The 27,340-nt window shown below is 55.0% G+C and overlaps 10 protein-coding genes across 10 annotated transcripts; 5 read left to right on the forward strand and 5 right to left on the reverse strand.

Annotated features, from left to right (window-relative positions):
- Window positions 1-1,401: 1,401 nt before the first annotated feature.
- On the forward strand, window positions 1,402-2,856 carry SLS55_004657 (uncharacterized protein; the record flags this gene model as incomplete). Its single annotated transcript, XM_066776113.1, has 1 exon — window positions 1,402-2,856. The coding sequence occupies one exon, from the start codon at window positions 1,402-1,404 to the stop codon at window positions 2,854-2,856; it is 1,455 nt and encodes a 484-aa protein (XP_066633994.1).
- Window positions 2,857-2,976: 120 nt separating this feature from the next.
- PRO1_1 (Glutamate 5-kinase) lies at window positions 2,977-3,568 on the reverse strand (the record flags this gene model as incomplete). Its single annotated transcript, XM_066776114.1, has 3 exons — window positions 2,977-3,248; window positions 3,300-3,474; window positions 3,530-3,568. The coding sequence occupies 3 exons, from the start codon at window positions 3,566-3,568 to the stop codon at window positions 2,977-2,979; spliced, it is 486 nt and encodes a 161-aa protein (XP_066633995.1).
- Window positions 3,569-4,818: 1,250 nt separating this feature from the next.
- On the forward strand, window positions 4,819-5,287 carry SLS55_004659 (uncharacterized protein; the record flags this gene model as incomplete). Its single annotated transcript, XM_066776115.1, has 2 exons — window positions 4,819-4,887; window positions 4,943-5,287. 2 exons carry the CDS (start codon window positions 4,819-4,821, stop codon window positions 5,285-5,287), a joined length of 414 nt encoding a protein of 137 aa, XP_066633996.1.
- An 861-nt stretch (window positions 5,288-6,148) lies between these two features.
- SLS55_004660 (uncharacterized protein) lies at window positions 6,149-8,265 on the reverse strand (the record flags this gene model as incomplete). The annotated part of the gene is made up of 6 exons (XM_066776116.1): window positions 6,149-6,408; window positions 6,485-6,997; window positions 7,053-7,346; window positions 7,399-7,665; window positions 7,717-7,930; window positions 7,990-8,265. 6 exons carry the CDS (start codon window positions 8,263-8,265, stop codon window positions 6,149-6,151), a joined length of 1,824 nt encoding a protein of 607 aa, XP_066633997.1.
- A 2,436-nt stretch (window positions 8,266-10,701) lies between these two features.
- Window positions 10,702-11,514, forward strand: SLS55_004661 (uncharacterized protein; the record flags this gene model as incomplete). Its single annotated transcript, XM_066776117.1, has 1 exon — window positions 10,702-11,514. The coding sequence occupies one exon, from the start codon at window positions 10,702-10,704 to the stop codon at window positions 11,512-11,514; it is 813 nt and encodes a 270-aa protein (XP_066633998.1).
- A 6,424-nt stretch (window positions 11,515-17,938) lies between these two features.
- SLS55_004662 (uncharacterized protein) lies at window positions 17,939-18,930 on the reverse strand (the record flags this gene model as incomplete). Its single annotated transcript, XM_066776118.1, has 3 exons — window positions 17,939-18,586; window positions 18,654-18,748; window positions 18,801-18,930. 3 exons carry the CDS (start codon window positions 18,928-18,930, stop codon window positions 17,939-17,941), a joined length of 873 nt encoding a protein of 290 aa, XP_066633999.1.
- A 12-nt stretch (window positions 18,931-18,942) lies between these two features.
- SLS55_004663 (uncharacterized protein) lies at window positions 18,943-20,072 on the reverse strand (the record flags this gene model as incomplete). Its single annotated transcript, XM_066776119.1, has 3 exons — window positions 18,943-19,444; window positions 19,500-19,925; window positions 19,981-20,072. The coding sequence occupies 3 exons, from the start codon at window positions 20,070-20,072 to the stop codon at window positions 18,943-18,945; spliced, it is 1,020 nt and encodes a 339-aa protein (XP_066634000.1).
- A 1,605-nt stretch (window positions 20,073-21,677) lies between these two features.
- On the forward strand, window positions 21,678-21,989 carry SLS55_004664 (uncharacterized protein; the record flags this gene model as incomplete). The annotated part of the gene is made up of 1 exon (XM_066776120.1): window positions 21,678-21,989. The coding sequence occupies one exon, from the start codon at window positions 21,678-21,680 to the stop codon at window positions 21,987-21,989; it is 312 nt and encodes a 103-aa protein (XP_066634001.1).
- Window positions 21,990-22,002: 13 nt separating this feature from the next.
- SLS55_004665 (uncharacterized protein) lies at window positions 22,003-22,614 on the forward strand (the record flags this gene model as incomplete). The annotated part of the gene is made up of 2 exons (XM_066776121.1): window positions 22,003-22,006; window positions 22,058-22,614. 2 exons carry the CDS (start codon window positions 22,003-22,005, stop codon window positions 22,612-22,614), a joined length of 561 nt encoding a protein of 186 aa, XP_066634002.1.
- A 1,453-nt stretch (window positions 22,615-24,067) lies between these two features.
- On the reverse strand, window positions 24,068-27,229 carry SLS55_004666 (uncharacterized protein; the record flags this gene model as incomplete). Its single annotated transcript, XM_066776122.1, has 1 exon — window positions 24,068-27,229. The coding sequence occupies one exon, from the start codon at window positions 27,227-27,229 to the stop codon at window positions 24,068-24,070; it is 3,162 nt and encodes a 1,053-aa protein (XP_066634003.1).
- Between the last annotated feature and the right edge of the window lie 111 nt (window positions 27,230-27,340).

Raw genomic sequence — 27,340 nt, forward strand, 5'->3', positions numbered from 1 at the left:
CCTACGGTTTTTCTCTTACTTCCTTCATGTACATACAAAGTTATTACAAGGAGAGTAGTGCCTTCCTTGTTGATTCGCTTAAGACTTTGAGTCTTCGGTGATGACTTATTTGGGAGTGTGTAGCGAAGAATGATGGTTCTAAAAAGTAGACAAACAAAGTGGAAAAGGCATGGCAGGATGCGGATGTACTTGGACTTTAGCCTGAGACTTGACCCCCAAAGCCGATGGAATTTCGTGTGTGCAACTCAAGATGATTCAACACGATCATTTAACTTCTCACCCCTAACGTGAATGCGGCTCGGTATGTACTTGAGAACAAAGAGACCGCGGGAACATCAATGAAACAATACACACCGTCAACATGCGCTCACTTTCTTCTCTTTCGCACAGCTTCCGCAGCTCATCAGTGTCGTATCGCTATGGGATCCGACAGGCCCGTATCACGTCGGCTACACCCAGCACGTCCTCAACCGCACAACCGCCATTAATCCAACGTCCAACCCCAGCATCCTGTTCTTAACAAACTACTACGCGACCGCCTCAGCGCTCAATGCCACCGTCCTTTAAACCGACGCCACCAGCGCCCGCGTATGCGAGCAAGCCATTGGCCACAGCAACAATTGCCTCTCGTGGCTCACAACGCGCATCTGGGTTACAGAGATATCCAGCTGTTGATCGATGCGCTGGGGGAGAGGAACGGTAGTCCAACGGCGACGTAGTTGGGTGGCATCGACGGCAGGAGGGTCACGGAGGTCGTGATGGGGTTGCTTGTCAGATTTTTTTGCGAGTGGGTCGGGGTAGGAAGGGGTTGGAGAGCGTGGATGGGTTCTATGGGAGAACGCCGGAGGCCTTGCGTTGGCGGAGAGGTAGGTGCGGGGATTAATGCGGTTTCTTGTTGTTGTGACTGGGAATAGTTGGAGGGTAGGAGTAGAGCATTATAGACGTAGTAGATAGACTAGGGAAAAAATACCTATAGTATTATAAATACTTTTATAATACTTATAACAAAAAGAGTAATTATTTATTTATTTATCTATATATAAAATACTTAGTAAGAAGCTAAGATAGATTCGAGTTCAAGGCGGTAAGAGTAGTATGACCGTACCCGAAGATACGGGCTACGCTCGAGCCAGTTCTAGCGGGGAACGGGGTACTTACCGGTTCCCCCACGCATAGTAGCGGAGACACGATGCTGTGGAGTACACGAGTCGTTGATACCTACGTAACATAAACTCTCGACCCGAGACCAAGGCAAGTACGTGTTCGAATTGCCAATCAGTAAAAAATGAATACATAAAGAATACTCGTTGGAAAGTCGATATTACCAACCACACCATTGTCTCCTTACTCATACGGGCGACTTCATCAAACGCCAGCACAAATCTGAAGTTCAAGAGCAAGATGACGGAGGAGTCCAAGCAGGCGTTCGATCGCAGGTCAGATGCAGACCGGATTTCTTTACCGCCACAGCCGGATACCAGTTCTGAAAAGGACAGCAGCGAAGTTCTCGACCCGGAGACGCAGCCCGAGAAGTCAGCAGCAGCATCACCGCAAGCTCCCCTACCGCCGCCCGACGGCGGCTACGGCTGGGTGTGCGTGGGGTGCGTCGTGCTCATCAACGCACACACCTGGGGCGTGAACTCGTCATACGGCGTCTTCCTCGCGCACTACCTCTCGACCAACGCCTTCCCCGGCGCCACGCCCCTGCAGTTCGCCTTCGTAGGCGGGCTGTCCATCTCGTGCGCCATGCTTGTGTCGCCGCTGGCCACCCTGTCCACACGCCACTTCGGGACCCATGTTACGCTCTCCGCGGGCATTGCGCTCCAGACGGCGGGCCTTATCGGCGCGTCCTTCGCACGCGAGATGTGGCAGCTCTTCCCCAGCCAGGGCGTCGCGTTCGGGCTGGGCATGGGCTTCCTCTTCGTGGCGTCGGTCGGCATCCCGCCGCAGTGGTTCGACCGGAGGCGGTCGCTCGCGAACGGCGTCGGCTCGTCCGGATCGGGTTTCGGCGGCCTGGTGTACTCGCTGGCGGCCGGGGCCATGATCAAGTCCGTCGGGCTGGCCTGGTGCTTCCGCGTGCTGGGCCTGCTGGCGTTTGGCGTCAACGCCGTGTGCTGCGCGCTGCTCCGCGACCGCAACAGGCTCGTCGGCGCCCGCCACAGGGCCCTCGACGTGCGGCTGTTCGCGCGGCCCGAGTACCTCCTGCTCAACGCGTACGGCTTCTTCTCCATGCTCGGCTATATCGCGCTGGTCTTTTCCCTGTCCAGCTACGGGAAGAGCATCGGCCTGAGCGCCTCGCAGGCCGCCGTCATCTCTGCCGTCCTGAACCTGGGCCAGGGCCTGGGACGGCCGCCCATCGGCTACTTCTCCGACAACATCGGCCGCATCAACATGGCCGGGCTGACGGCTTTCCTGTCCGCGCTGTTCGCCTTGGTCATCTGGGTCTTCGCCGACGGCTACGGCGTGCTCATCTTCTACGCGCTGGTGGGCGGCGCCGTCGCCGGCTCGTTCTGGGCCACCATTGCTCCTGTCACGGCCGAGGTCGTTGGCATGCAGGATCTTCCGTCCGCCTTGAATCTCGAGTGGCTGGTCATTGTTCTGCCATGCACCTTTAGCGAGCCGATAGCCCTCGAGCTCGCCGGAAGCGATAGTGGTTACAGAGGCACCCAGCTCTTCGTTGGCTTCATGTATCTTGCCGCCGCTTTGTGCATGCTTCTCCTTCGGGGCTGGAAGGTGGGCGAGCTAAAGGAGATCACGAAAATGGGGGATGAGAATCGAGCTGTACATGTTGATATGGCTAGACTGGCAGGGAGGCAGACTATGTGGAAACATTTCTGGAGATGGCAGAAGGTCTAGTCGTGAAAGATTCATATCATTCGTTATATATGGGGGCATCCAGCCTCCCTCGGTAATGAATGGAGTGCTTCTCGGCTATTATTTGACAGACCAGGAAGAGAAGGAAAGTTGGGAAAGAGACTAGAGCATGGAGTGATCGGGGATGAAGAGGGTATGTGTTGGGCGGACGCCCTTGCTGTCACCTGTGGGAAAGGAGTCGGACATGTACGAAGTGGGATCGAACATTGGCCCATCGTCGTAGTACTGCAGGATCTCACTGACGACAGATGGTCTCGATGAAGACGCGAGAACGGTGAAGATGCCAGCGTCTGAGGCAATTTCTGCTGCACGCAGTTTGGTTGCCATTCCACCAGTCCCATTCGCTGAGCCAGGGCCGAGGCTGGACGAGTCAACTGGATAGCTCAGTTAATAGGCATATAGACAGCGAATGGAGCTCGACTTACTGCGCTTCTTGAGCGAACTGATGGACGTGACGAAATGGATTCTCGAAGCGTTGACATCGTATTTCGGATTACTTTCGTAAAGCGAATCAACATCAGTGAGTAGGAAGAGATAGGAAGCGCGGATCATAGCCGCTGTAATGGCTCCGAGGGTATCGTTGTCTCCTATTTGGATTTCCTACATCAAGCAGCGTTTTAGCAGCCAGCTCGGCGTGTTGGTCCCGAGGCCTTACCTTGGTCGATACAGTGTCGTTTTCGTTGACAATGGGCATAACGCCGAGGGAGAGCAGCTCATTCAGTGTTCGAACGGCATTTTCGTAACGTTCAGGCTGTGAGTGTTAGCCCTAAACACTTCACACGCATTTTGGAACTTACCGATGAGATATCGTCATGCGTGAGCAGAACCTGAGCCACAGTGATTCCTCTCTGGGCGAAGACTTTTGACCACATTAAAATCATCTCCGCCTGCCCCACTGCCGACAGTGCCTGGAAGCCCGAGCAGTGAGTTTTTGAATCAAAAGACAAATGACGGACAGTTTACCTGCTTCCCAGATAGGTTATCCGGACGCGAAGCAAAGCCCATCCGCTGCAGTCCAAACCCGACAGCTCCAGAGCTCACAAGGATTACTCTGCAACTGGAATCACGCAGAGTAGCGATAGTAGATGCTACATCTTGCAGAAGCGAGTACCGTACACTGTGAGTGATCTCATCAATAATGGAAGAAGTGCCCAGTTTTATAACGACCGTACGAGACATGTTGGTTGCAGTGGACAGTAACGTTGAAAGTTCAAAAAAACTAAAACCGTAACGCTCTCTTTTTAAATACCTTTTCCTCCTTGCCACGCATATATCCTTCGTCCCTGAGGACTCTTGCAAAAAAGACTACCAAGGCATCAGGAGTCAGCGTAGGGCCGGTGATCCTCCGCTTCTTGCCGTGCATAGTTCAGCTTACACTGAATCGTACACCCACAGCACCCCCACGCGAAGAGCGGGATGGAAAGATTGGCGGGTAATTCCCGTGTCTTGGAAGATGGACTTGGCCCTACGGGAGTATCACACCTACGGGATCCACAGCAGACCGGTCTACGTGTGACAAAGCAACTTTGCCATACGGAGGCGCTCTGACGCGTAGGCTAAGGCGCCCATCACGCCTTGCGGAGTCGACGCATATGGACGTTGCCCTATCGGCAGGGATCCCGCATGAACTCCGAAACTCCATATCGCGCACTCGATCGTGGTTTTGTTGGTTCGCCTATGTGAAACACCCCACAAGGCGAGTGTCTAAGCTCATGCGGGGCTGCGGGGCCGCTGCGGTACCAGGAACGTGGTCCGGGGGGCTGTGCGTGTCGGCCCGGCGGAAGCTGTGGCTTGACTCGCAGATTTTCCGGTCAAGCAGAGCAGTGTCATGGAGAGATCCGTTAGTGGTATAAAAAAGCCTCTCATTCCGGTCATAACACCATCAAAGTGCTTCTTTGAGCCGTTTATTCCACTCGAACCCCTGTCCAAGAAAATCACGACATCATGGCGCTTGAAGGCAGCTGCTGCTGTGGTGCGGTCGGCATCAAGTCCACCGGCGAAATCCAGGCCAAGGTACGAGGTGAATGGTGCAATACTCTTTGGCGGCGACTGACATGACACGACACAGGCCCTCTGCCACTGTCTCGACTGCCGCAAAATCACCGGCTCCACCTACTCCACCAACATCATCGTTGCGGGTAATGGCTTCTCCGTGACGAGGGGCACGCCCAAGCAGTTCTCCAAGACGGCCGACAGCGGCAAGACCATCACGTCCAACTTCTGCGGCGACTGCGGCTCGACGCTCTGGCGTCAGAGCCCGGCTTTCGGTGACGCTAGAATCATCAAGGCTGGCACACTGGACACCCCCGGCGCTGTTGATGAGGTCGCGAAGCCGGCAGCTGAGCTGTTCACCACTCAGCGGGTTCCCTGGGTGTCGGCCATTGCCGGCGCTGAGCAAAAGGTGGCCCAGTAAATCTCAAGGGTTGGACTCGGGGATGTACACTAGCAGATAATCTGAACCATATTGAGGAAGTTGAGACAATGTGGTTGCTACGTATACGAATGCTTCCAGAACTATGTGACAAGGTGACCACTGCGTGGCATGTCCCGATATTGTACGTCGGGTAGGTGGCTTGTGATGTCAATCAATCGGCATTCGCCTGTAGAACATGATTCATTTCTGCTTGTTGACTCGCCTGCGGCTCGGGGAGGGATGTCCCGAGCGGAGATCGATGCTATTTTTTCGGATGATAGTAAAGCCATAGCTAGCCCGATCATGCCTCCCCACCTCTTGAATCAGACTCGATTTCGCCACTAGCCATCATTACTGCACACAGATATGTCTCTTTGAAAGTGTCCTTGCGTTTTTGAAGATCAATCTGCACATTTAACCTCTTTCACCGGGTTATGGGACAGCCAACAAGAGAGCCAGATTGAGTCGCTTAGCATTGACATCCGAAGAAATTCCACGATTCACACCGCAGCATATGGTTGGCTGTCCCGTAACCCGGTGTGTCCCATAACCGGGTGAAAGAGGTTACATGGGCCTTTCGATGTGAGAGCTTGCAGATTACCGAACAATGGAATCATGCTGCAAACGCTGCTCGAAAAACTGTTCAGACAACCATTGAGGCAGAAACGAATAGCTCCAGAAGAAGAGGCGCTCAATTTGATCAACATAGTTCTGTCTCTACCCATACCAGCAACTCCCAATCCCAAACCCACCCAAGAAAAAGAGTGTTCCCATCCTTTATGAGCGAGCGTATAGCGACGGCCGACAGCAAGCACACGAAGTTTCCCAGATCCCCTCGTCATGACCACGTAACTCACCTCCTCAGGTGTCCTTGGACGCGATCCAAGCCTGCAGGGCCTCGGGGTCGCGGCAGTGGAACTTGATGCCGGCGGACCACGGGATGGCCTGGGCCTCGGTGGGGGTGGCGGTGTCGGCCAGGGCGTCCATCTCGAGCGAGCACTCGCGCGCCGCGCGGAACGGCGGGAAGACGTGCTTCTTCTGCTCCTCGCCGAGCGGCTGGCGCTCCCAGGTGAAGAAGTGCAGCAGCAGCACGAGCGTCGAGTAGAGGCCGCGGTTGGCCACTTGAAAAAAAAAAGGTCAGCGTTCATCGGTCTGGGGTGTTGTTGTTTGTCGTCATCCAAAATTAAAGGGACTTACTGTCGATGCCTGGGCACACGCGGCGGCCGGCACCGTAGGTCAGGTGCGTCACACCGAGCTTGTCGCCGCCCTCGACGAACAGATCGGTGCGGCCTTTGCGGCCGTTCAGCCATCGCTCGGGAAGGTATTCTTCCGGACGGTCGAAGGCGACGGGGTCGCGGTTGCCGGCCATCAGGTTCATGATGACGAGCTGGAACTGGTCAGCCGTTGTTTCGGGAGATGCGGAAAGGTGCTCGGAAACACATACCATGCCTCGGGGGATCTGGTGGCCGTCGTAGCTGGCGCCGTCGAGAGTCTCGCGCGGGAAGCCGAGACGCACGGGCGTGTAGATGCGAGAGCCTTCAGTGTGCAGAGCCTTGACGTACTCGACGCGGTCAAACTCATGCGGTCGGGGCGGCTCGCCGCCGTACACTTCGCGGATGGCCTCGTAGCCGTTCTGCTGCAGGTCTGGCCTGTTGGCAAGATAGCCGATGATCCAAGTGAGCGAGTAGCCAAGGTTGACGCCAGCAGCAACTGTTGAAGAGCGGTCAGGTTTTAGTCTGGTAAAGGAGAGGGGCTGAGGACGCACTGCCGGTGTATGAAGCCAGGAGAATCTCCTCGTCTTTCAGGAGACCCTGACGGATGATATTGCCCAGGATGGAGGGAGTCTGGTCGCCGGCCTCGACGCGGGCCCGGAGGCCGTCGAGCATCTTGTTGATGTAGACCTGCTGTTTTCTGCGGTACTCGCGGGCCTTTTCCTCCTTCTCGTCGACAGTCCAGTCCTTGATACCCAGAAGCTTGCCGGCTACGTAGCGAAGCCAGCTGGCGCCGCGCATGATGGGGATGTAGTCGCGAGCGGGCGAGCCAACGGTACGTTGGCGGACTGGGTCGGAGCGTGAGTCCAGGCCATTCAATCAAGTCATCGGGGCGCTTACAGATGTTTGTTTCGTTCTCGGCGAGCATTCCCACCATGTCGTCGTCGAGCGGGGTTCCCATGAGCTGCTCGGAGACCTGGCCAGTGCCGAAACGGTGGAGCTTCTCGGCCATGTCCACAGAAGGACCCTTGCTGATCTCGAAGATGTCGCCAAACAGCTTCTTAAGCTTGGGGTGGATGACGGGGGTATAGACAGGTAGGAGACGAGGGGCAATCTGGGCAGAGAGCGCCTTGCGAGTGCGAGCGAGGCGGTCGCTGAAGGGCGAGGCTGCATAAGGTCAGTCTTGTGCAAGATGGAGGAGATTCAACCATGACTTACTGCCCACAGTCCAGATACCAGAAGACGCGAAGTCGTTGTGGAAGAGCTTGAAGGTGGGGCGCGACTGGTACGCGGGACCCTGCTTGACGACCGTTTTGGCGAGAGCCTTGTGGCTACTGACGAAGACCGCTTCACGTTGACCAAGTGATACGCGGATCACATCGCCGTACTTGCCGGTCCACTCGTTGATTTTCTGGACGTGGCCGCCGCTTAACTAAGGGAAGTGGTCAGACGAGAGCGGGACAGGGTCGGATATAAATGTCAACAACTCACTTCCAAAAGATTTCCGATAATGGGAAGACCGGGAGGGCCAGGAAGCGTGACTGAATGAGGGGCGCCGCCGAGCAGCGCATCGAAGAACCAGAGAATTCGGAGGAGGATTTGGCGTCCAGCCTGAAAGCCACTCATCAGGATAGCAGTCACGGCAACGGCAGCGGACGCATGGAGAACGCCCAGAGCGCGAGCGCCATGCACAAACTCTTGGGTGACCTCGGCGCCGGCCGCACCCGTGGCGTTGAAGGTAGTGGAGGAATTGAAGAAGGTGCTCATCTTGATGGATATGAGAAACGAGTTGAGGTTTCTGTCCTCTAAGGGACAACGCCTAGGACATTATATACGCTTGAGAAGCGCCGCCCAGAATGTACTCGGTGACCTTTCTCCCGTGGCAATGGCATCCCGTGGCAATGAGACATTCAGCTCTACAGAGTCAGCTCAATCCTTCAATTCCTGTGGATCCTACCTGGGCGCCTGAGCCATGTTGCTGACACGGTACGTCTGGGATAGGCCGCAAGTGTGGGGTTGTTGGAATCCCGTCGCTATGACTGCCTTGGTTGGTTAGCTGCCTTTGTTGTTTTCCCATGTCACCCCGTACTCGGGTTCAATGCAGACAGCCACTAAGGAAAAGATCAAGGGGCGAACTGATAGTCTCAGCCTAGATACGAAGCTCGTTCAAGGCGTATACGGCTACACTAGCACTCCGTACGCTCGCCGGCCACGTAGGTGTACGCAGATATCTTTTAATCTCGCATTGGCTATAATTGAGTAGTGAGAGATATCATATGCTGAGACGGTCTAACGATTTACTTTGTGATTGCTCCTGTGGGACTATCCAATTACTCGTACCGGTTCTTGAAACCACGAGGAGTTGCGGCTCTCGTTTTCGGGCATAGTTCTGGACATCAGGCGATGGATCATTTTTTTTTTGAGCTACTAGACCGAAACGAGGGACCGATTGTTCAGCTCCATCGATCATTCTATAGACAATGACATTGGTACAGAAGACGCAGTGGGTATAATTACTAGCTTTCTACCTAGGTAATCGAGTAAAACTGATTGGAATACAAAAACTGTTGTGCTTGGAGATGAAGCTATGCTCCGTCCTTGTAGAGTACGTCCATGCGAGCGTGGGATGTTTTGCCGCGCCCTGTTTTGCCGCACTCAATTACCTAAGACTTCTGTGCCACTGAGTAAGACGGGCGCCTACACGACTCGTTCCCGCCCGGCCCGGAGCGCCGCCAAGCATCTGAAACCCCGCACGGGCCGAAGCGCTGTAAGGACCATGCCGTCCCTTAGCGGATGCTTGTTTTCTTAACCTGACCGCTTACATGATCGTAGTAATCATTTGACGGTGGAAGAAGTGGCTCCAAAGGTACCCAGTGGCACATACTGTTCATACACGGTCGTAGTGGATCGTCCAGCAGGTGTTTTTTGACCATGACACATGACCATGTCGTCGCAGCAGTTTGTTCGGGATTTCGCCATACCTTGGCGGACCCGCAGGCCAGCAGAAGACCGCTCTCTACCACTCAAATGAAGGATGTCATGAATCAATCGAGGCTCAAAGCACGGCCGTAGAGGGTCATAAACGCCACCCACTCCCTGCAGAACGCCACCGATACCCTGTAGAACATGAGTCAGGTCAAGAAAGCTTCCCCAGCTTCATTGTCTCGGGCATAGGCGACGCGGATGCACAGGGCCGACTCGGCAGATTGCAGCCCGACCAATCGTCTATTTGCAAAACATAATGCGATGTGGAAAAAGCTGAGGGGTTGCGGAGATCGCGGTACGCCTCACGCGTCCCGTGCCCCATAGCGGCGATTCAGCACACCGGCTGTTCTGGCCATGCAACTTGGAAGATCTGCTGCACCTCCACCTACGATCGTCGTTGGAAGTCTCCGCAGCTTGTGTGGAACGTGCAACCGCCGAATAAGGCCTTCCGCCGTATCAGCTGCTCATCCGTTAATCATCTCTGCCCTGGGTAAATGCCATAAATAACCGTAGATACGGTTAGTGATATACGGCCCAGTAGAAAAGAATTTTGATATTGAATATTGTCTAAGAGAATTAAAACGAAATTTAGAGCTCTTTGTTTAACATATTATTAATAAAAAGCTATTTCTTTTTTAAAATAAATATATGTTTTTCTATAGATTTAATCTTCATACGTTAACTGCGCCACAGCTATACTAGTTTTAAGCGCTTCGAGTATAAGAATAGCTTCCTCTACTAGCAGGACCGGATAGCTCGGCATGGCTTGTGGCGGACCGCTGCCGGCATCCTTCTCAGTATGGTGGATTTATAGCCCGGGGCGCGGGAGAAATCACGTTTTTTAAGAGACTTCATGTCGTGTAGCTAAGCTCCTACTTCCTTCCGTACTTCCAAGAACTAAGTATGTTGGCTCTATCAGCGAAGCATAGTCTTCAATTTTCAGCCCCCAAATCCAACGGCAATGACATCATAGTCCTGCACCGCCCATCTCCACTGCAGTTGCCACGTATCGAGGCTGTGCTCCCAGCAGCAAGGCGTAGATGGAGGCTAAGCCCACCCGACGGTGTGAGACGAGACCTGTATATACATGCTTGCACGCGGCTCTCCGCTGAATCATATCCCCCATCTTTCGCTTTCTCGGCTCCGATCGACGATCCTCAACACCAAAACAAAACTCCAACCAACATGAGCCACGAAAAAGACAACACCACCACCACCATGGAATCACCCTCCCTCCCACAGTCCACAGCCCGAGGAGAAGGCTCCGCTCCCCGCCTGTTCCCCGCCACGCTCAACGGCTACCACAACTGGAAATCCATGACGCCCCTGCACCTCGGCACCTCGGCGACGCAGACGACGCACGCGGCGACGATCCACGACGAGCACCGGTACAGCAGGCCGCAGAAACAGCATATGCGGTTGGTGCTTTACGCGGGGCCGACGACGCCGACGACGACGACGGACGAGATCGAGCAGCACCCGATGCTCGCCAGCGTCGACAGCAGCGGCGGCACCTGGGGCAGCGGCGATTTCACCGTCACGGTGCCGGCGGCGGCGAGGAGTTGCGGTGGCGGCTGTGCTGCTGCGCCCGACGACGCGGTGGTGGTGCACGTGCACGGCGAGAAGACTGGGATGGGGAGGACTGCGGCGCGGTTCGAGGTCGAGGTCGACGTCGGTGCTGCTGGTCGAGATGCGGAGGGGGCGGGTGGAAGTGGCGGTAGACGACGACGCGTCGAGGCGTTCGAGTGGCGCAGCAGCAGCGGCGAGCACGTGAGGAGAGTCGCGACGGGCCCGTCGCACGGGTGGAAGCTGGTGCGGCTGGCCGGTGGCGAGGAGGAGGAGGAGGTCGTGGCTGTGATTGCGCATAACGCGTCGTGGAGCAAGACGAAAAAGCTTCGGTTCGCCTTTGTGGGCAGCGGGCTGACGGGTGGGTTGGGCGAGTTGTGGGAGATTGTGGTGGTGGTGTCGGCGCTGAAGATGTGGGTCACCGGGACAAGGAAGATGGCTGCCATGACGGCGGCGACAGTGTAGTTATGGACGTGGATGTAGCTACGGCTCAGTGGGGAGAGCATCAGAGTATTAAGCCAATTGCACTGGTCTCGATCTGATACAACGTTAAATACTCAACAAGATCGCACTTCGGCCCATAGAACTCAGCAATATTTTACAAGAGAAAAGCATCTGGATCATGGTGTCCAATAGCACACCCAGGACATCCGTGAATAGCGCCAACCTCTTCAGATCCGGCCTGTAGGGGGGGCACCCAGACTCCAAAAACCTCGAATACAGAGTGTCCATCTATATCGCCTGGCACTCTTAGTGCCTCGTAGAGGACGCTATCACCATCAGCAGCGATTCCCTCTCTCCAAGCCCCGCTCTGGTTATTATCCTTTCTCGCCATGCAGACCGTTAAGACCCTGCTTTCTGCATCATATTGAGACACCGATGCAATGTCGACATCTCCTCTATACAACCCGATCCTCGTGGGAAACTCAGCTTCGCCTAAAGCGACCATTACGCGTAGGTCATGTTTTCGACAGACGTCTGGATCTAACCCCAGTGCAGTTGCGATCACCTCGTATATAACGTCATCGCGCTGTTGTGCCCGTATTGCACATTCTTTTAGAGCATTTCCGGCTCTCGATTCGACATGTTGAGCAGTTGTATCGCCCAAAATAGCCTCATTAACAGCGCCATGGGAAACCTGGATGCAAGGGCTCGCTGTCGCGAAACGCATGAGCATAGGCACTGGTGAATTGTCGATGTTGGTTCCGACACACCCACCACCAGAGCGGATGCGAGTGGAAACATCGGCTGCGCTCTTTCCAGGGTCCTCATCCCCTTCAAATTTGTTTTCCTCCGTGAAATCATAACGTTGGAAACACCCATGCAGGGCTGTCATCACTGCCTGGCTGGCAGGGCTCGCCCAGTGCTTGATGCTGCTTCGGACGATGTTGATAATGTCCGCTGAGTCTGCGTCATGGAAGACGTGGTGGTAGTCTACTGCCCTTGAGGATATTGGCGGGTGGCCGACTTGGGCGAGGTTGTGCAGTGGCACTGCTTTCGTAGGCGATGCCAAGAGCAAGCATGAGCACTCCATCGCAATGGGCGCGTAGAGAATCTCAGCACTCTCCACATTAGCATTGGTGAGATATGCTGTCGGTTGCCAAAAGGCTGAGCCGGAGCCACGCTTGAAGAGCCCTCGTGGAGCATGGCTGACAATGGTGACGCCAAAAGCCCGGTGTAGCTGCTCCAATGCATCTTGTAGAAGCTCAGAAGGAGCCATGTTTCTTAGCCCTTCTGGCAAAAAGTACCGGGGACAGTCTACCCAGACAGATATGATTTAATCCCTTGGTCGTGTCGCCACTCGGAAACGGTTTCCACGTAGTCCAGTAAGTGAATCAAGGAAATGATAGAGTCGGCTTCCTTCTTTCAAATCGAACCTATGGTTGCGTTTGACGGAATACAAGAGCTCGCGCGAAAATTGCTCTTGAGGAAATTGAGGCATTTCTGGATGTGGTAGACTGCTTTGAAAGGTCTGACCAGAGTAGAATCGTAGTAACGCATCGTCTAGTGTCCATGGAGTATTTGAAGAATAGAGGAGAAGATCTGATGCGGCCGTAATCCGAAACTTCGTTGCAAAAATGACGAGTTGATCTTGAGCTTGTTGTCCACTTAGCCCTTGACGCACGAGGCGGGCATACATATTGGCAGGAAATGGTGCGAGATCCTCGACATTGGTGCCGACGCCATCCTCCACACAATTTGCCTCCAATTGATGGACCCAAACGACGCGGATGCTTCTTGAATAGAGGAGTTCTTGGCGCGTCCATACCCGGGAAAACCATGAAGACAGAGCCATGCTGTTCAAGCATCGTGACAATTGCAGCATCCGAGCCACCCATCGTTTCACATATTCGTGCTCACTCATACTTTCCATCTGCTTGTTTGCCCTTGCAAGCCATTCCAAATAGCGTCCCGAGCATTTGCAAGGACGCCCAGGCATAAGAGCAATAACGTCGAAGGAACGGTAGATTGAAGGTATGTTGGCAAGCACTTTGCGTATCTCCTCGTCACTTTGAGGAATGCAAAGCTGATCCAGCCAACAGGGCGTCTCTCTTCCGAGCTCAGCAAGGCAGCGAACCACGTCTTCCAGCACCCATTCCTTGCCGAGCTCCATGTGGAGAGGTTTTCTGCCGCGTGTATGGCCGATATAAACTCTTTCGCGGTCGAACTCGCCCCATGTGTAGGATATCGCCGCCGCATTGTCGCGATGCAACTCTACGTCAATGAACGAGATGCACAGATGGCCGAGCCTCGAGTCCGGGCAGCTCTCGTCTGAACAGTAGTCGATTTGGGCAACGCGCGCCTTGATCTTGCCTTTGGCGTTCCGGTTCAAGGGAGTCTCTCTCAACGGGCTCGAGTAACGCTAAAGACTCCATTAAATCTTTGGACCAACTCAATCGGTGTTTCCTTACTTATGACCCCTGCCGTATGAAGTAGCGTCCCCATCCATGTGAGCTTGCAAGGGCAATCTCATGCAACATTGCCTCAGCACCGTGCCTGTTTCCCGCAGCATCGCCGCTCCGTAGTGCATGGCAGTGCAACACCGGCTGCAGTCCGTCTGCTTTGGCCGGGCCGTGTTAGACATCGCTGCACCGACAGCGACTGCGTCAGACCGGTGCTGCTGCTCTTCATGAACACTTTTCCAGGATCAGAGTAGCAGAGATCTTTCGCCACAGCCTTTCCCCGGTACTGAAGACGATGGATGTATCATGTGCGCCATTGTTCTGTAAGCCAAACGTCTCTTGTCAAAAGCCACTGCGTAATCTCGAGTTCAAGGTCCTAGTGGCTGTGAGAGTGGGAATAGGGGACTTCCGTGCCGCTTCTTCTGATGAAAGGAACTTGAATCTACGGCTAAGCACTTAACGCATGAGAAGTAGCTTCTCGTCATATTGAACCACAATTTGTCACCTCAAAATGCTGAAAGGGAAAACTTCAAATCAATTGCGAGATATCTAAGCAAGCCGGCATCGCTGTAGCGAGAGTCGTTCTATAAAGAGAGTCGTTTCAACCATATCAAGTACCAACCGCCCTGTCGAGAGCAGAGCGTGTACTCGACCCATCGCCCATAGCTAAGGAAACAGATTCCAGAAGCTCCTGGGCTCGCCTTTTCAGGCCCTAGCCGTGTACTTGGCTCATGCCCTGATCCCGTTGTTAGTTCGGTCTGCAAAGCCTAGGGTCCCGCGGAGAAAAACTTACCTTACTGGCAGGTGTAGGTTCCCAATCCCTTGTTCATGGCACAGAGGCCGCTGCAGCAGCTGTTGACGTCGTTGATGCATTCAGCTGGTTCCCGAATTCCGTCAGTAGATGTACAAAAAAGACTTCAAAACGTGGACTTACAGCCAGTCGCGATGCACCTCGCCTGCAGAAGGCCCGAAGCCTCTGGTGCCTCGCTTGCCGGAGCGGCAAGGGCGGAGGCGAGGAAGAGAGTAATGATGGAGACAGAGAAACGCATGGTGAATGGTGGTTGATGTTTTGGTTTGAGTGGTGTTTGAAGAAGCTGAATGAATGGTGTCTGAGCTGATGAGTTTGATGCTCAGTTCGAAGGCAGAAGGGCGAATTTTATACCCATTCAACTCCCCGGCTGTGTGGGGTCTGGGAATCCAACGCGCCGCTTCATGGTGATGGAGAACGTCAGCGGGTTGATGCGGGACCGCTCAAGCTGCAGCCTGGCATTCAACTCTGGCAGAAGATTCTTGACTGTGGTGTTGGTTTCGAGCCAATACGGACCTACCGTGTGGGGTATGAGATCCATCAAGCCATCTCATGGTGGTGTAGAGCGTCAGCCGGATGACGCGGAACCACTCAAGCTGCGGCTCAGCGTACGATTCGAGGCAAAGCATGCTTGAATGTGGTGTTGGTCTCGAGTCGATACTACCCTGGGGGTTACTGCCCTTGTAATCCTGCTGTGCTTACTCACAGGGCTACGATCCTGCTCGGGTGGGGCGTCGTGGCATTGCTTAGCTCGGTTGTGGCTGAGTGTCCGACAAATGGTCGCTGAGGATTCTCCAGGTCCCGAACAAGTAAGCCGGGGACTCCTTCCAGCCCAAAGCCCTACGTGTATACTGTTTCTGGTTGTGCGCAGCTTCGTATGTCACGGGGTGGGGGCCATTCCAGATGTGGGGTGTCCAGCGGTCTAACCTCAACAGATGCTTCGGCCCACATATCCTATCGGCCGGAAGCTGCAGAGGATGCATGCGATAGGCCGCTCGTGTCAGACTCCAACACACTGTAATGGGGTAGGCTCGATCAAGAAGTGAGCAAGACGGGCAGCAACCTACTTTGGCCCCGGAAAACTGCGACAGCACTCTAGTCGGATGTTGCCCCCCAATTATACGACGGCCTTTTCTAAAATAATGGTTCAGCCCTGCGAATTCTAGTAGGCAGTCTTGTTAATATGTCCCACACTTCCAGCAACAACTTGCGCCTCATCTACCCAGATCAATTACACGCGGCTTCCGTGTACCTTCTGCGCAGCTTCCTTGCAATAAGCAACAGTGCAATGTTCAGCTTGTCTTCCATTTTTGATCCTTCGGTTGAGATAAAGTCCCCAATAGGCTGATTAGAGCAGGGGTGGAAAAAAACTTCTCCGGTTCTCGGCGGCTTTCCATCCCAAATAGGAACAACACACGCAATACACGACAAGGATTCTATAGCCAACGACGCATTTGCATGTCTGATCACCGTAATACTTTCCTAATTCAAGAAGCTGGATTCTGGAATGGGGCTCAGTTAACCATGTCTACGACAGCAGCGCAATCCTTTGATCCTTTCTTGGATACCAGGCAGCAAATTCGGATTCGGGTCATCCACCATGTCCTTTTGGACAGCAGACACCACACCCGACTTCGAGTCATCCTGAACAAGTTGGGGGTCTCGCGCCTGTGGCAAATATGGTCAGCAAGCTGCTTCGATCTCGGGGTTAAGAAAGGGAGTGCACCGACTGTTGAACAAATCCGAGGCCAAAGCCGATGGTGGGCGCGATCCAGTGCATTGACGGCTGCTACTGGTGAGCATTGCAACCCGACCAGCTTGGGGAAGGTTGGCCGACTGGCTACCATAATTCACGAGCATCTGGAGGCCAAGGCTTAGCTGTATTCCGGCGCTTCGCGTCCCTGGTGCATGAGGCCGTCCCTTTTCCTGCTGCATCGGTCATCAGCAGTAATTCAAGAAGGTCACCGCAAAGTATTTTTTCAAGATCTCATGAACAAGGCGCGACGACGAGGTTGTGCATTGGAAGTTCGCCGGGTAGGAAGTGGTGGTGGAGCGATGGTGTTGAGATGTAGAGACCGGCCGTGACGCCTTCTGCTGCCAGAGCCTTCACGATTCCTTTCCCGATGCCGGTGACTATGGCAACTTTTCCTTGGAGAGAACGGTGGTGACTCTGGTGAGCGTGGTTTGTCAATTCCTCAAAATGACTGCAGTGGGCTGCTCGGTCATCGAGAACAGTATCCTTCTATCATTCCATCAACCGGTAAGCAGAGCATAGCTCTCAACTGGTCTGCTTGTCCTGCCCTCCAGCTGGTGTTGAGTGAGCATCACGACCGGAAGATGGCCGAGGCGTACCACGTGATCCGGATTTTCCGAGAGAGGTGGTGGAAAACAGTGGCAGTAGCCTCATGTCTCCGGGCAGGGCTGAAGTCGGAGGTTCGCCGAGGCCAATCCAGACGCCGTTAACACCGTTGCGTTAGTGGAGCAATGTTCTGGGGCAGGCTCGTGCAGGATGGGATAGGCGGGGTGGTAGTCGTCCAGCGGGCGGGCCATGGCCGGCGGCGGATGGTGGGCTGTGGGCTCCTCCTCCGGCGGAGCTTCCGGCGGAGGACGAGCGGGGCGGAGGCGCTAAGCTCGTTCAGGAACTTGAGCTTTGCAGCGCACCTTGCGCCGCTTGCATTCGTCACACGCCTGGGTGCGCCGCGCGGGTACTCCAGATCAGTTGCAGAGGGAGAGAGGACAGTGCATCTCGGATAAAGGCCGAGGCATATGGATCGGCCAGCCCCCAAACGGGCTAGTCGCAAACTTAAAAGCACGCCAGAATATCGACATATATATATATATGTTGTTGGCACCCTTAGTACTGTAGCCATGGCGCCCTCAAACAGCTTACTTTAAAGACCATATAAGAACATATGACGTTACTTTTTCTTTTCCATGTGTTTCTTTGCAGCCGTACAGTCCATTTTAATGCGACATTCATATCAGCCGAAGGACAAGTAATTGGCTCGCCCAAAGCACAATGACAAGTAGGCAGCCACAAAACTATAAACCAAGCATATGGCAAAGACATTTCTCTTATAATTGAATTCATCCAGTACTCATCAGTTCCGTATTCCATGTGTCCCAGCCCACGATATCATTCCCGCAATCCAAACCCTCCACCGGCGCTTTTCCAATCTCAGTGGATACGCTTTCCCCCAGCCTTAGCCTCGAAATCGTCCGGCACCGGATACTCACCGACGACGCCGTTCTCGAAATGATACAGCGTCGGCTCGACCGTGTCGCGTTGTAAGAAGACGTACTTCCCAAACCACCACGGCAGCACCTGCCCAGCCTGATACCTCGCATGCACCGTCGTCGGCACGGCGAACACATAGTCCAACTCCTCCAGACTCCGCATCTTCGTCTCGGGCACGAAGAGGTAAATCAGCGCCAACGCGACGACGTTGAGCCCCGCGTAGAGCCCGAACGCGCCCTGCGGCCGCAGCGCCCGGAGCATGCGGGGGAACGTGAGGCCCAGCGCGAACGCCCAGAAATTGTTCGTGGCGACGGCCCAGGACATGCCGACCTCGCGGTGCGACAGGGGGAAAACCTCGGAGGAGTAGACGAAGGCGCAGGGACCCTCGCCCGGGGAGTAGAAGACGACGAATGCGAAGATGAAGAACGAAATCAGGCCGAGGTGCGCGGGCGACGATGTCGGGATGTAGAAGGACAGGCCGGTGGCGAGCAGCGAGAGGCACATGAAGGGGAAGGTGGCGATGAGCAGCGTGCGCCGGCCCCACGTGTCGATGGTGTAGAGCGCGGGGAAGGCGAAGATAAACATGGCCTGCGATGGTGGTTGGTTGGTCAGTCAAGGGGAGATGAGGTTGAGATGGGGGATACTGTGTGCATACCATGCCGAAGCCCCATGACACGAGAAGTGCGACGATCTGGCTGGCGCCGGCCTGCAGGAAGATGGTGGAGGAGTAGAAGGCGATGATGTTGACTGCTTTACGTCAGTGATCGTCTCGAGTAGGCCAGGCCAAGCAGAGAACACTTACTGCCACACATCTGCTGGGCGATCATGACAATCCCAGAAGCCTGCGTTGCCCGTCGGAGGCGCGGCACGGTGAAAAGCTCGACGAACCTCGTGAGCATGTTGTCGTTCGTGAACCCCTTGGCCTCCAGCATGGCTCCTTCCGCTTACAGCTGCGCGTGGATAAGATACAGATCCCTGGCGGCCTGGAGTGGAGAGTTGCGGAGGCGAATGAGGGACCTGTACGCCTTGGCGAACTTCCGTTTCTTAATCAACCAACGTGGCGATTCCGGAGCAAACCAGATGCCGAGGATTAGCGGAACGGCCGGAATGAAGGCTGATCCCAACTGCAGTCTCCACGCGATGGACCCGGTGTTGACGACGACGAGGTTGGCCGAGAAGCCCAGCATGATGCCGAAGGCGACAAACACTTGCCACGACATGGTTAGTGCGCCGCGGATGTGCGTTGGAGCGTTCTCGGCAGAGAAGATGGGCACCGTGGCCTCCTTCAGCCCCATGCCGATTCCAAGCAGCAACCTGCAGATCAGGATCTGGGGCCAGGTTTGGGCGCACGCCTGCCCGATTGGCGCGAGCAAGCTAAATATTGCCCCGAGGAAGATGGTACCGCGGCGACCGATCCAGTTGTTGATAGGGTCGGAAACCCAAGTACTGTAGGAGAACACATCAGTTCCCATGTTTGAAACCAGACAGGACGCTTGCTTACAAGAGGGCGATGGCCGCGTACGGTGTGCCATTGATGGCACCCACGATCCAGGAGTTCCTTTCGCAGGTCCCGGCAGCTTCACACAAGGCTCCAGTGTCTGCTATGCCGAACTCTTGCGGAAACGCCAAGTTGGCTCCATTTGATCCGGTTTGGTCCCAGCCTTGGATGGCAGCGCTGACCGAGTTGAGGATGATGGTAAAGTAGAGTGCCTTGGGGTGTTTCCATCGATGGATTTTCTCACTCCGAAGCGCCTGAATGTCGTCCTGGCTGAGCCCCTCAACACTCTCGTACTCATCACTTGCTTGAGCAACCAGAGCGCCTTTACGAAGATCAGGAAGAATGTCGGTCAGCTGGTGGTTCTGTGCAAGCGCCTCAACATCGGCAAAGAGCTGCTGCTTCGGAATACCGGCAAGCGGATTCTGAATTCTGTCACAAGTGTCAGCCGTGATGCGTGCAAAGCGTTCAAACACTGGTCACCTACTCGCCAGTAGTGTTGCGCTCCAGCTTCTCCACCACCTCTTGATGGTGGATCACGTCTGGTGAGTCCCTGCCACGACCGGTGTGCTTCTCCATTTTTGCCCTGGTGGACAGTGCGATGGGACTCTATGTGACGTGGAAAAATGTTGCGGGGACGGACAGAAAATCGGGGGCGGACATGGATGCTTTTAACGACACAGCGAACTGGGGTTCCGTCTGGAGAAGCGGGGTAAAAACATGGAGTTGTACACAACTACAGGGGTCAGCTCGGAGGTTCCCCGAGCCCAAAGAGCCTCCAAGATGCTAGCAGAGAGCCTCATGGCGCTAAGGTAGCGGCTCGAGATTTTGCCGAATACATGGCTCAGTGTCTACGCAACGAGGCGTCCACGTAGTGATGGAAGCGTCTGGGGGAGGAACTCACTTTCAAATTGGGCAGTCAGCTCGGAAGCTGATGGCTTTGTGCGACTCATGTCTCAGGGTGAGGCTCAGCATCGTGGATGAACTGATCTTTTGGCTTTAGATGACATCCCCAGGCCCCGCGAAGCAATGCGACCACCTCGTGACATCAATTTACAGCACTATGCAAGCCGATTTGTTGCTTCCCGCCTGTAAAGAATGTTAACAAGCTTTCATTCTCAGTCTCGGCAGTTCTTCGATGCCGGATCGGCACAGGAGCCGGTCAGCCTAGCCGGATCGCTGCCGAGCGGCGACTTTGGCTTGTGTGGGTCTGGATCTGGTCCGCCGGATTGTGGAGACGTCCGGAAGGAAATGATCGGAGCTGCACCCGCCTTCATGGAAGACGTCCACCAGCCCTGTCGGGTTCTCTTTCTCTTTCTTTTTCTCCTTCTCGTTCTCGTTCTCCTTTTCGTTCTCTTTCTCTCTAACACCCCATCGCCGTGCACGCCGATCCGCATCCCAGTGTAGTAGTGGTTGCGCTACCAATGAAGCGCACTCGCTTGGGTCATAAAAAGTCCAAAAATGGCTGCACACACTGCAAGACTCGACATGTCAAGGTGCGTTGATAATAATAATGCGTGCTGGAAGCATGAGAAAGGAAGCGATAGTTTTCACTGAAGAAACTCTAAGACACACGATAGTGTGATGAACAACGTCCATGCGGCAACTGCAAGCGGTATAGCATGGAATGCAGTCTGGTCGCAATGCCAGGGCAGGGCCGTGAGCTCCAATGGCACAATGCCACTGTAATCGGGGCAGAGCCGCCAGCCTCATCAACAGGCCAAACATCGCCCGCGTCCCAAGGGCTATTGCTTGAGGGAAGCACCATGACGCCCGTCATGGTTGGTTCGCCGCAAGCTTTCTTATCACGGGAAGCGTATTCCCAGCATCTGCTGCACTCGCTAAAGACCAAAATCGGGGACGGGAAGAAGCTGTTCGCCAGCCTCGAAGAGGAAGTGCGGATCCTCAACCGCAACCTGCCGGCGGTACCTGCAGCACCACCACAGCGAGAACCCTGCATTTCGACGCCGACGTCCGAACTTATCCAAACCGGGCCGAGCGATTGGCTAAAGGATCTGCAGCTGCTAAAGCACTACCTAACAACCGCGCACCTCTCCTTCTGTCAAGACGCACGGCTGGCTCCGCTCTGGCGCGACGTCATCCCGGACTGCGCCTTCTCCCACGTGCGTGTTGTGTACCTATCGTTGTCACCACCAAAAACCAATAACCCGTGACTAACGCCACATGGCACACCAGGAGTACCTCATGCACGGCCTCCTCGCCGTGTCGGCGCTGCACTACGGCCACACCAACCCATCAGACAAGGAAACCTACAGCCTGCTCTCGGCGCGGCACCAGGCGCTCGCGCTGAACTGGTTCTCGGGGCAGGTGCACAAAAACATCAACGAGGACGACAACTACAACGCGCAGATCTTCCTCGGGTCCATAGTCTTCATCTTCCCCGTCTTCGCGGTCGCCGAGGCGGGGCGCGAGGGCCGACTGGTGGCCACGCACGACGTCGTGCAGGCGTTCGTGCTGCTCAAAGGCGAGTTGTGATGACCCCCACCTCATGAGTACCCCACCCTCCTGTATTGCTGAGCTGACGGACGGACGGGGCGGCGCAGGAGTGAAGTCGATCCTCGACACGCCTCCGACGTCGCAGTGGGCGGCCGGCGGCGTCGACCTGGCCGCGCTCATCAAAGCGTTTGACGTGCCGGCCGACGTCGATCAGCCCGCGGGTGTTGCTGCTGCGGGCGGCGAGTTCGTGCGGCAGCTGGAGACGACGGCGCGCGGCGCGGTGAGGGTGATTGCGGCGGAGCGGGAAGATCCGGCCGAGCTGACGGTGCAGGCCGTCTGCGAGGCGGCGGTGGAGGCGCTGCGGGAGACGTACGCGCGCATGGCGGTGCCGGGGCGGATATTGGCGGACGGGATCTGGCTCTGGCCGCTGCTGCTGCCCGAGGCGTTTGTGTCGCTGATCGCCGAGGGGCATCCGGCGGCGCTGGTGGTGCTGGCGCATTTCGCGGCGCTGATGCGGTGCTTTGAGGTGTATTGGTGGTCCAAGGGGTGGAGCGAGAGCGTGGTGGATATGATTGTGGCGAGGCTGGAGGCGCGGGCCTTTGCGTGGGTCGAGTGGCCCGTCACTTGTGTGCGGAATGGGATTGACGTGCGGACGCTGGCTTGATGGTGCTATAGTGTAAGCTTGGGAGTTTCATGTACCATGTCCTCTGAGATCGTAATGTCTGTGCTACAGAGATATTGCGGGGTTGCCCACGCCGCTGTGGGATCAGTGTTGATGAAAGCGCTGTATACATTGGACTTCAGAACTGGGTCGACGTAGTAGTGAATGAGATTCTAGGTAAAGGGGTCCAATCTCATGCCCAAAACAATAGCGGCGCTTCCAAGAACAGCGATGTGGCTGCGAATACATCAATCACTGGAGCTACCACGGAAAGCCATGCCGAGCGATATTCCTCTAAGATGCCTCAAGAGCTCGGCGCTTCCAACAAGGCCACGGCTAACCGCATCGAACGAAGACTGCAACGTCGGACAACGGGCGCTCTTTCTCGGCAAACCACATCCACTTCAGTTGGCTCAAGCCTTTGGTCGCGGGCATCAGAATGCAGGCCTTTGCGATGGTGCTGAGCCACGACACTAACGAGTTAAAGGAGATGCCATCCCACTCCGGCTGCGGTCCGTCATCGTACTTGCTCAGAACCACGATCGTCCCAATGAGCGCAGCATCTGTGCCAAGAACTCCCAGAGGTTCGAAAAAATCACCAGTCCTCGAGCGTTGACAGTCTTGGAGCCCATTGAAACAAAGAGGTATGCTTTAACCCAATGTCGTCCTCCTGCTGCCCATACGATATCAATTCCGGGCTGAGCGAGCGGGTATGCTCGTCCGGAGTCTTCGGATTCTCTCCCGCATGGGTTGTAGTCTCCTGAGCTGCCGGCGATTGAGATCGACTTATCCAGGAAGATCGCCAGTTGCCCGCGTCATGCTGAATCTTTGGGTTCTCGTCGCAGGTTTTCGGGACTGCAAGGGGCTGGTATCCTATGCTGGCCAGTGAGGCCGGCTGAGACGTCATTGGGTTCATGAAGGAGAGGGGCACTGCTGTGCAAGGCCACGGTCACACAGGCATAAATGGGGCTTATATCTTGGTTGGATGCAGGCCCGGCCTGCCATGGGCTGAGCGCAAGGCTGGCATTAAAGATGTGCGGTCTCAAGCCTAGCCATGAGCGAGCCGTGGTCTCGCTTTGAGGCAACTACTACAGATATCTACAGCATTTACCCAAATTACCCGCATAGTCATCTGCGATTGCAGATGCAATATGCAGCCTACTCGCTCACCAAACCGGACTCAATGGAGATATTCTGTGTATTGGCTGCTACAGTAGAAGAGTAGAAAATATCACCATAGGTGAAGACGAAAATTCCAATTTGCTTCATTGATACTAGCTGGCACTAAGGACCTACTTAAATATGGGTCGCCAGCTAGTCAACTATCTATATCAAAAGCAGTTTCTACGAGGAAACATCACATAAACCTCAGCACCAACTCTATTGGGAATCATAAAAGACAAAGGGAAAGACAAAAAATAGTCAAGGCCTCGGGCTTCAAGACGAACCAACCCAATCAAGACTTCAAAAACTGCTTCAACTTCTTGATAATGCTCTTCTTCCGCTTCATATGCTCGTTCTTCTTCTTCGACTGTTCCAATGCAGCCACAACGTTGCCCGCAAGCTCCTGGTCAACACTGCCGACCGCCTTCGCCACAATATCCTCGGCAGCGCTGCCTCGCACCGTGACGAACGGGTCAGCGTCGTGCGCCAGGAAAAGCTGCGCCATCCCGCCGAGCCGAACACGCTCCTCGTGGCTGAGATTCGACTGCACCTCGATGCCGGCCGACATGCTGGACAGCAGGAGGTACCAAGGCGTTTTGTACGCGGCGCCGCCGCCGTGTTCGTTCGGGCGGGCGCCGTGGTCGAGCAGCAGGCGGACGAACTTGGCGTCGATGCGTTCGTCTTTCACGGCCATGGCGAGCAGGCCGCTCAGCTGGTGCTGTTCCCCTTCGCGCAGCGCGTTCTCGACGTACGAGTAGAAGCCGGCCAGGAAGGCGAAGTCGAAGAAGGTCGACGAGCCCGTGCGCTGCGGGCAGGCGTTCGTCCAGTGCGGGTTGCTGACGAGCGGGACGCAAGACTGGATGCGCTTGCGCCATTGCTCCTGGTCGGGGTTTTGCTGCCCGAGGAGGCAGGTGGCGGCTCGGTCGAGCTGGGTGAGGATGGCAAGGTTCTTCTTCCCGTTCTCCTTTTCGATCATTCCCGAGAACTTGAGACACTGCGTGGCGAGTTGTTGGAAGCGCTCGAAAGGAGGGGCTGGGGATGGGGCAGTCTTCTTTAGGCTGCGGAGGTATCCGGTGCAAAGAGCCAGCTTGATATCTTCATCTGATTCGGCCGAGCCGCTTTGAATGGAATCTCGTGTATCTTCCTCCTCAAGGAACTCCTCCACAGACTTGTGTATGTACTGAACCGTGGCCCAAGCACCGTGCTCTTCAAAGGACGGCGCGTCGAGCATGTTTCCACAAAGGCTGTGCAGTTGTTGCCGCGTATGTTCAGCGATGGCATCCAGTTCCGCGGATGTCAAGGGTTTGAAGTCATCTTCTAGAGCTTTTTCAGGGCCCTCGTTTGCATAATGTATGGAGAGCAAGGACATTGGAGCGCCAGCTGCTTGAATCAATCGGAATATCCGGGAGGATTGCTGAAAGTCATCCCCTTTTATCCGAGACCAAGTCACTTCGAAAAGCTCCTCTAGGCCTGGGGGGTATTGTCGGAGACGAACTTGCAACTCCTGGATGCCATGTATCTCCTGGAAACCCTCGAGCAAGGATGCCGTGACAATCTGAACCCATAGAAAACTCCCGTCCGCCTTTTGGGCGATGGCATGGACAAGCCTGTCAATCTTGGTCGGCTCCTCGATCTGCAGCTTGTGGAACGAGTCATTCCCCGAAAGTTGTTCTCTGGCGTACAGTTCAATGTCGGCTTCTGTCAGTCGTTCCAGTGAGAGTGAGGGTTTGCTTTGGAAAGCCGTGTCGAAAACGTCCCATGGTTGACTAGAAACACATATCTTGACGTGGTGATCATTCGCACCACACTCCAGAAGGAACTCGGTCAGCAATTTGGGGTCTCCCTTGTATTCATCCAGACCGTCGATCATGATGAAGTATTTTCTCGATTCGTCCGATACAAGGGATTTGAAAGCGCGCTCCAGCTCCAGTAAGGTCCAATGGCGGTCATCGGGGCCAAAGAGAGTGTTGTATGCCCAGCGGGCGGGGAGAAGTTCAGGGATTAAATGTGGACGCTTCTCGACAGCCTGGTACAAGAGTGCACGCAATAAGCCTTCCTTGGACATTTGCATGACTTCTCCAGAGTTCCAGAAGAAGAATCCCATGATTACCAGCTCGGAATCACCACTCCATGTCTGAAGATAGCGTTTGAGACGCTCGTCATCATGGAGAAGCTTCATTAGTGTGGATTTCCCAGCGCCCGGCTTTCCCTTGATCCAATAGAGGGAGCCATTCTCTTCAAGCCACTTTCGGTAGTTGTCCCAATCGGGAGACCGTTCGTTTTTGTCGGAATACCTTCTTTGAAGGAGAGTGTTCCACCAACCCCTCTTCAGAGCCCCTCCGTCTGTAGTGGTCAGGTGTTTGTTCGCAGGCACCACATCTGAGTTGCGTTGCTCGAGAGGCGGGGCTCTGAGTGGTACCGGGAATTCCGATCGACCATGATCAGCACCGTCCGTACTTTTGACATGATCAGTTCCCACAAATACCCATTCGAAAGTCTCCTTGTGCGCTTCCGAAATCTCTTGATAGCGGCTCCTCATATCATGGAATCTGAGCTTTTCCAGAACCTGTCTCTGAACAATCTCATCCCTCCGCTTTCTCGCTGTTGCCACGAGCAAGGTCAAGAAGGAGGTGGGCTCTTGCCCGCCGCCGTTCTGGATGAAGGTCTCGAGGATCTCTTTTTGGAAGTGATGCTTTTCTAGCACTTCGTCCCGTTGCTTCTTCAAGGCGTCCACTTTTTTCGGGTCTTGAAGCTGGCCATTCTCGTCCCCGCCGAGCTCATTGATGCGTTCGTTAAAGCGCTTCTCGTCCTTCTCTGTGCGAGCAACTAAATCGTCGAGAAACTTCTGATAGGTGATGCCGTTGAAATGCACAAACTCCTGCAGAGACTCAAGCACGGCCTGACCCAGCTTGTCCTGGCACTGCTGGAGAACCTTGGTGCGAGCATCGATGTCCTCCTCGGTCCAGAGAGTGAGCAGCGCTTGGCGAAATGTAGTCCATGTTGCCTCGGTATCCTTTGACTTTGACTTCAGGTCGGACAGTGCTCCCAGAAGCTCCTGGGCGACATTGTTGCAGTAGCTGCACAGATTAGAGAGGTGCTCCTCAATCTCAATCAGTTTGTCTTCGTGCAGCCGCGCTCTTCGATCCTCGTCCGTCTCGACCGGCTTCTCTGCGGGCTTTGAATGCGCCCTCAAGCGCTGCCTCACCCGCTGATGTCTACTCTCCACCTCCTCCTTCTCCTTCTCCTTCTCGCGATACCGAGTGACTGTGAATCTGATTCCATCGTTAAGATGCACAAGACTTCTGGTGATGGTTTCCAGGACGGGGTATCTGATTAGCGTGTCATCTTCGGCCGTGCGGTAGGATCCGTCAGGCTTGCCGATCAGGCCGTTGGTGGAGGCAACGAACTGGACGACATTGGAAGCAACGCCAAGGGCAGTAAGCGGGTCAGCCATGCCGACGACGGGACGTGTAGTCTGCAGAATGTGCGTGGGATGTGGGACTGGGGGAACATGGAGGCGCTTTTGAGCGCTACTCTAGCCCGACGAGGCTACATTGAGGGCGAA

The sequence above is a fragment of the Diplodia seriata genome, assembly GCF_021436955.1.
Source record: "Diplodia seriata strain FDS-637 chromosome Unknown scaffold_4, whole genome shotgun sequence".
NCBI lineage: Eukaryota > Fungi > Ascomycota > Dothideomycetes > Botryosphaeriales > Botryosphaeriaceae > Diplodia > Diplodia seriata.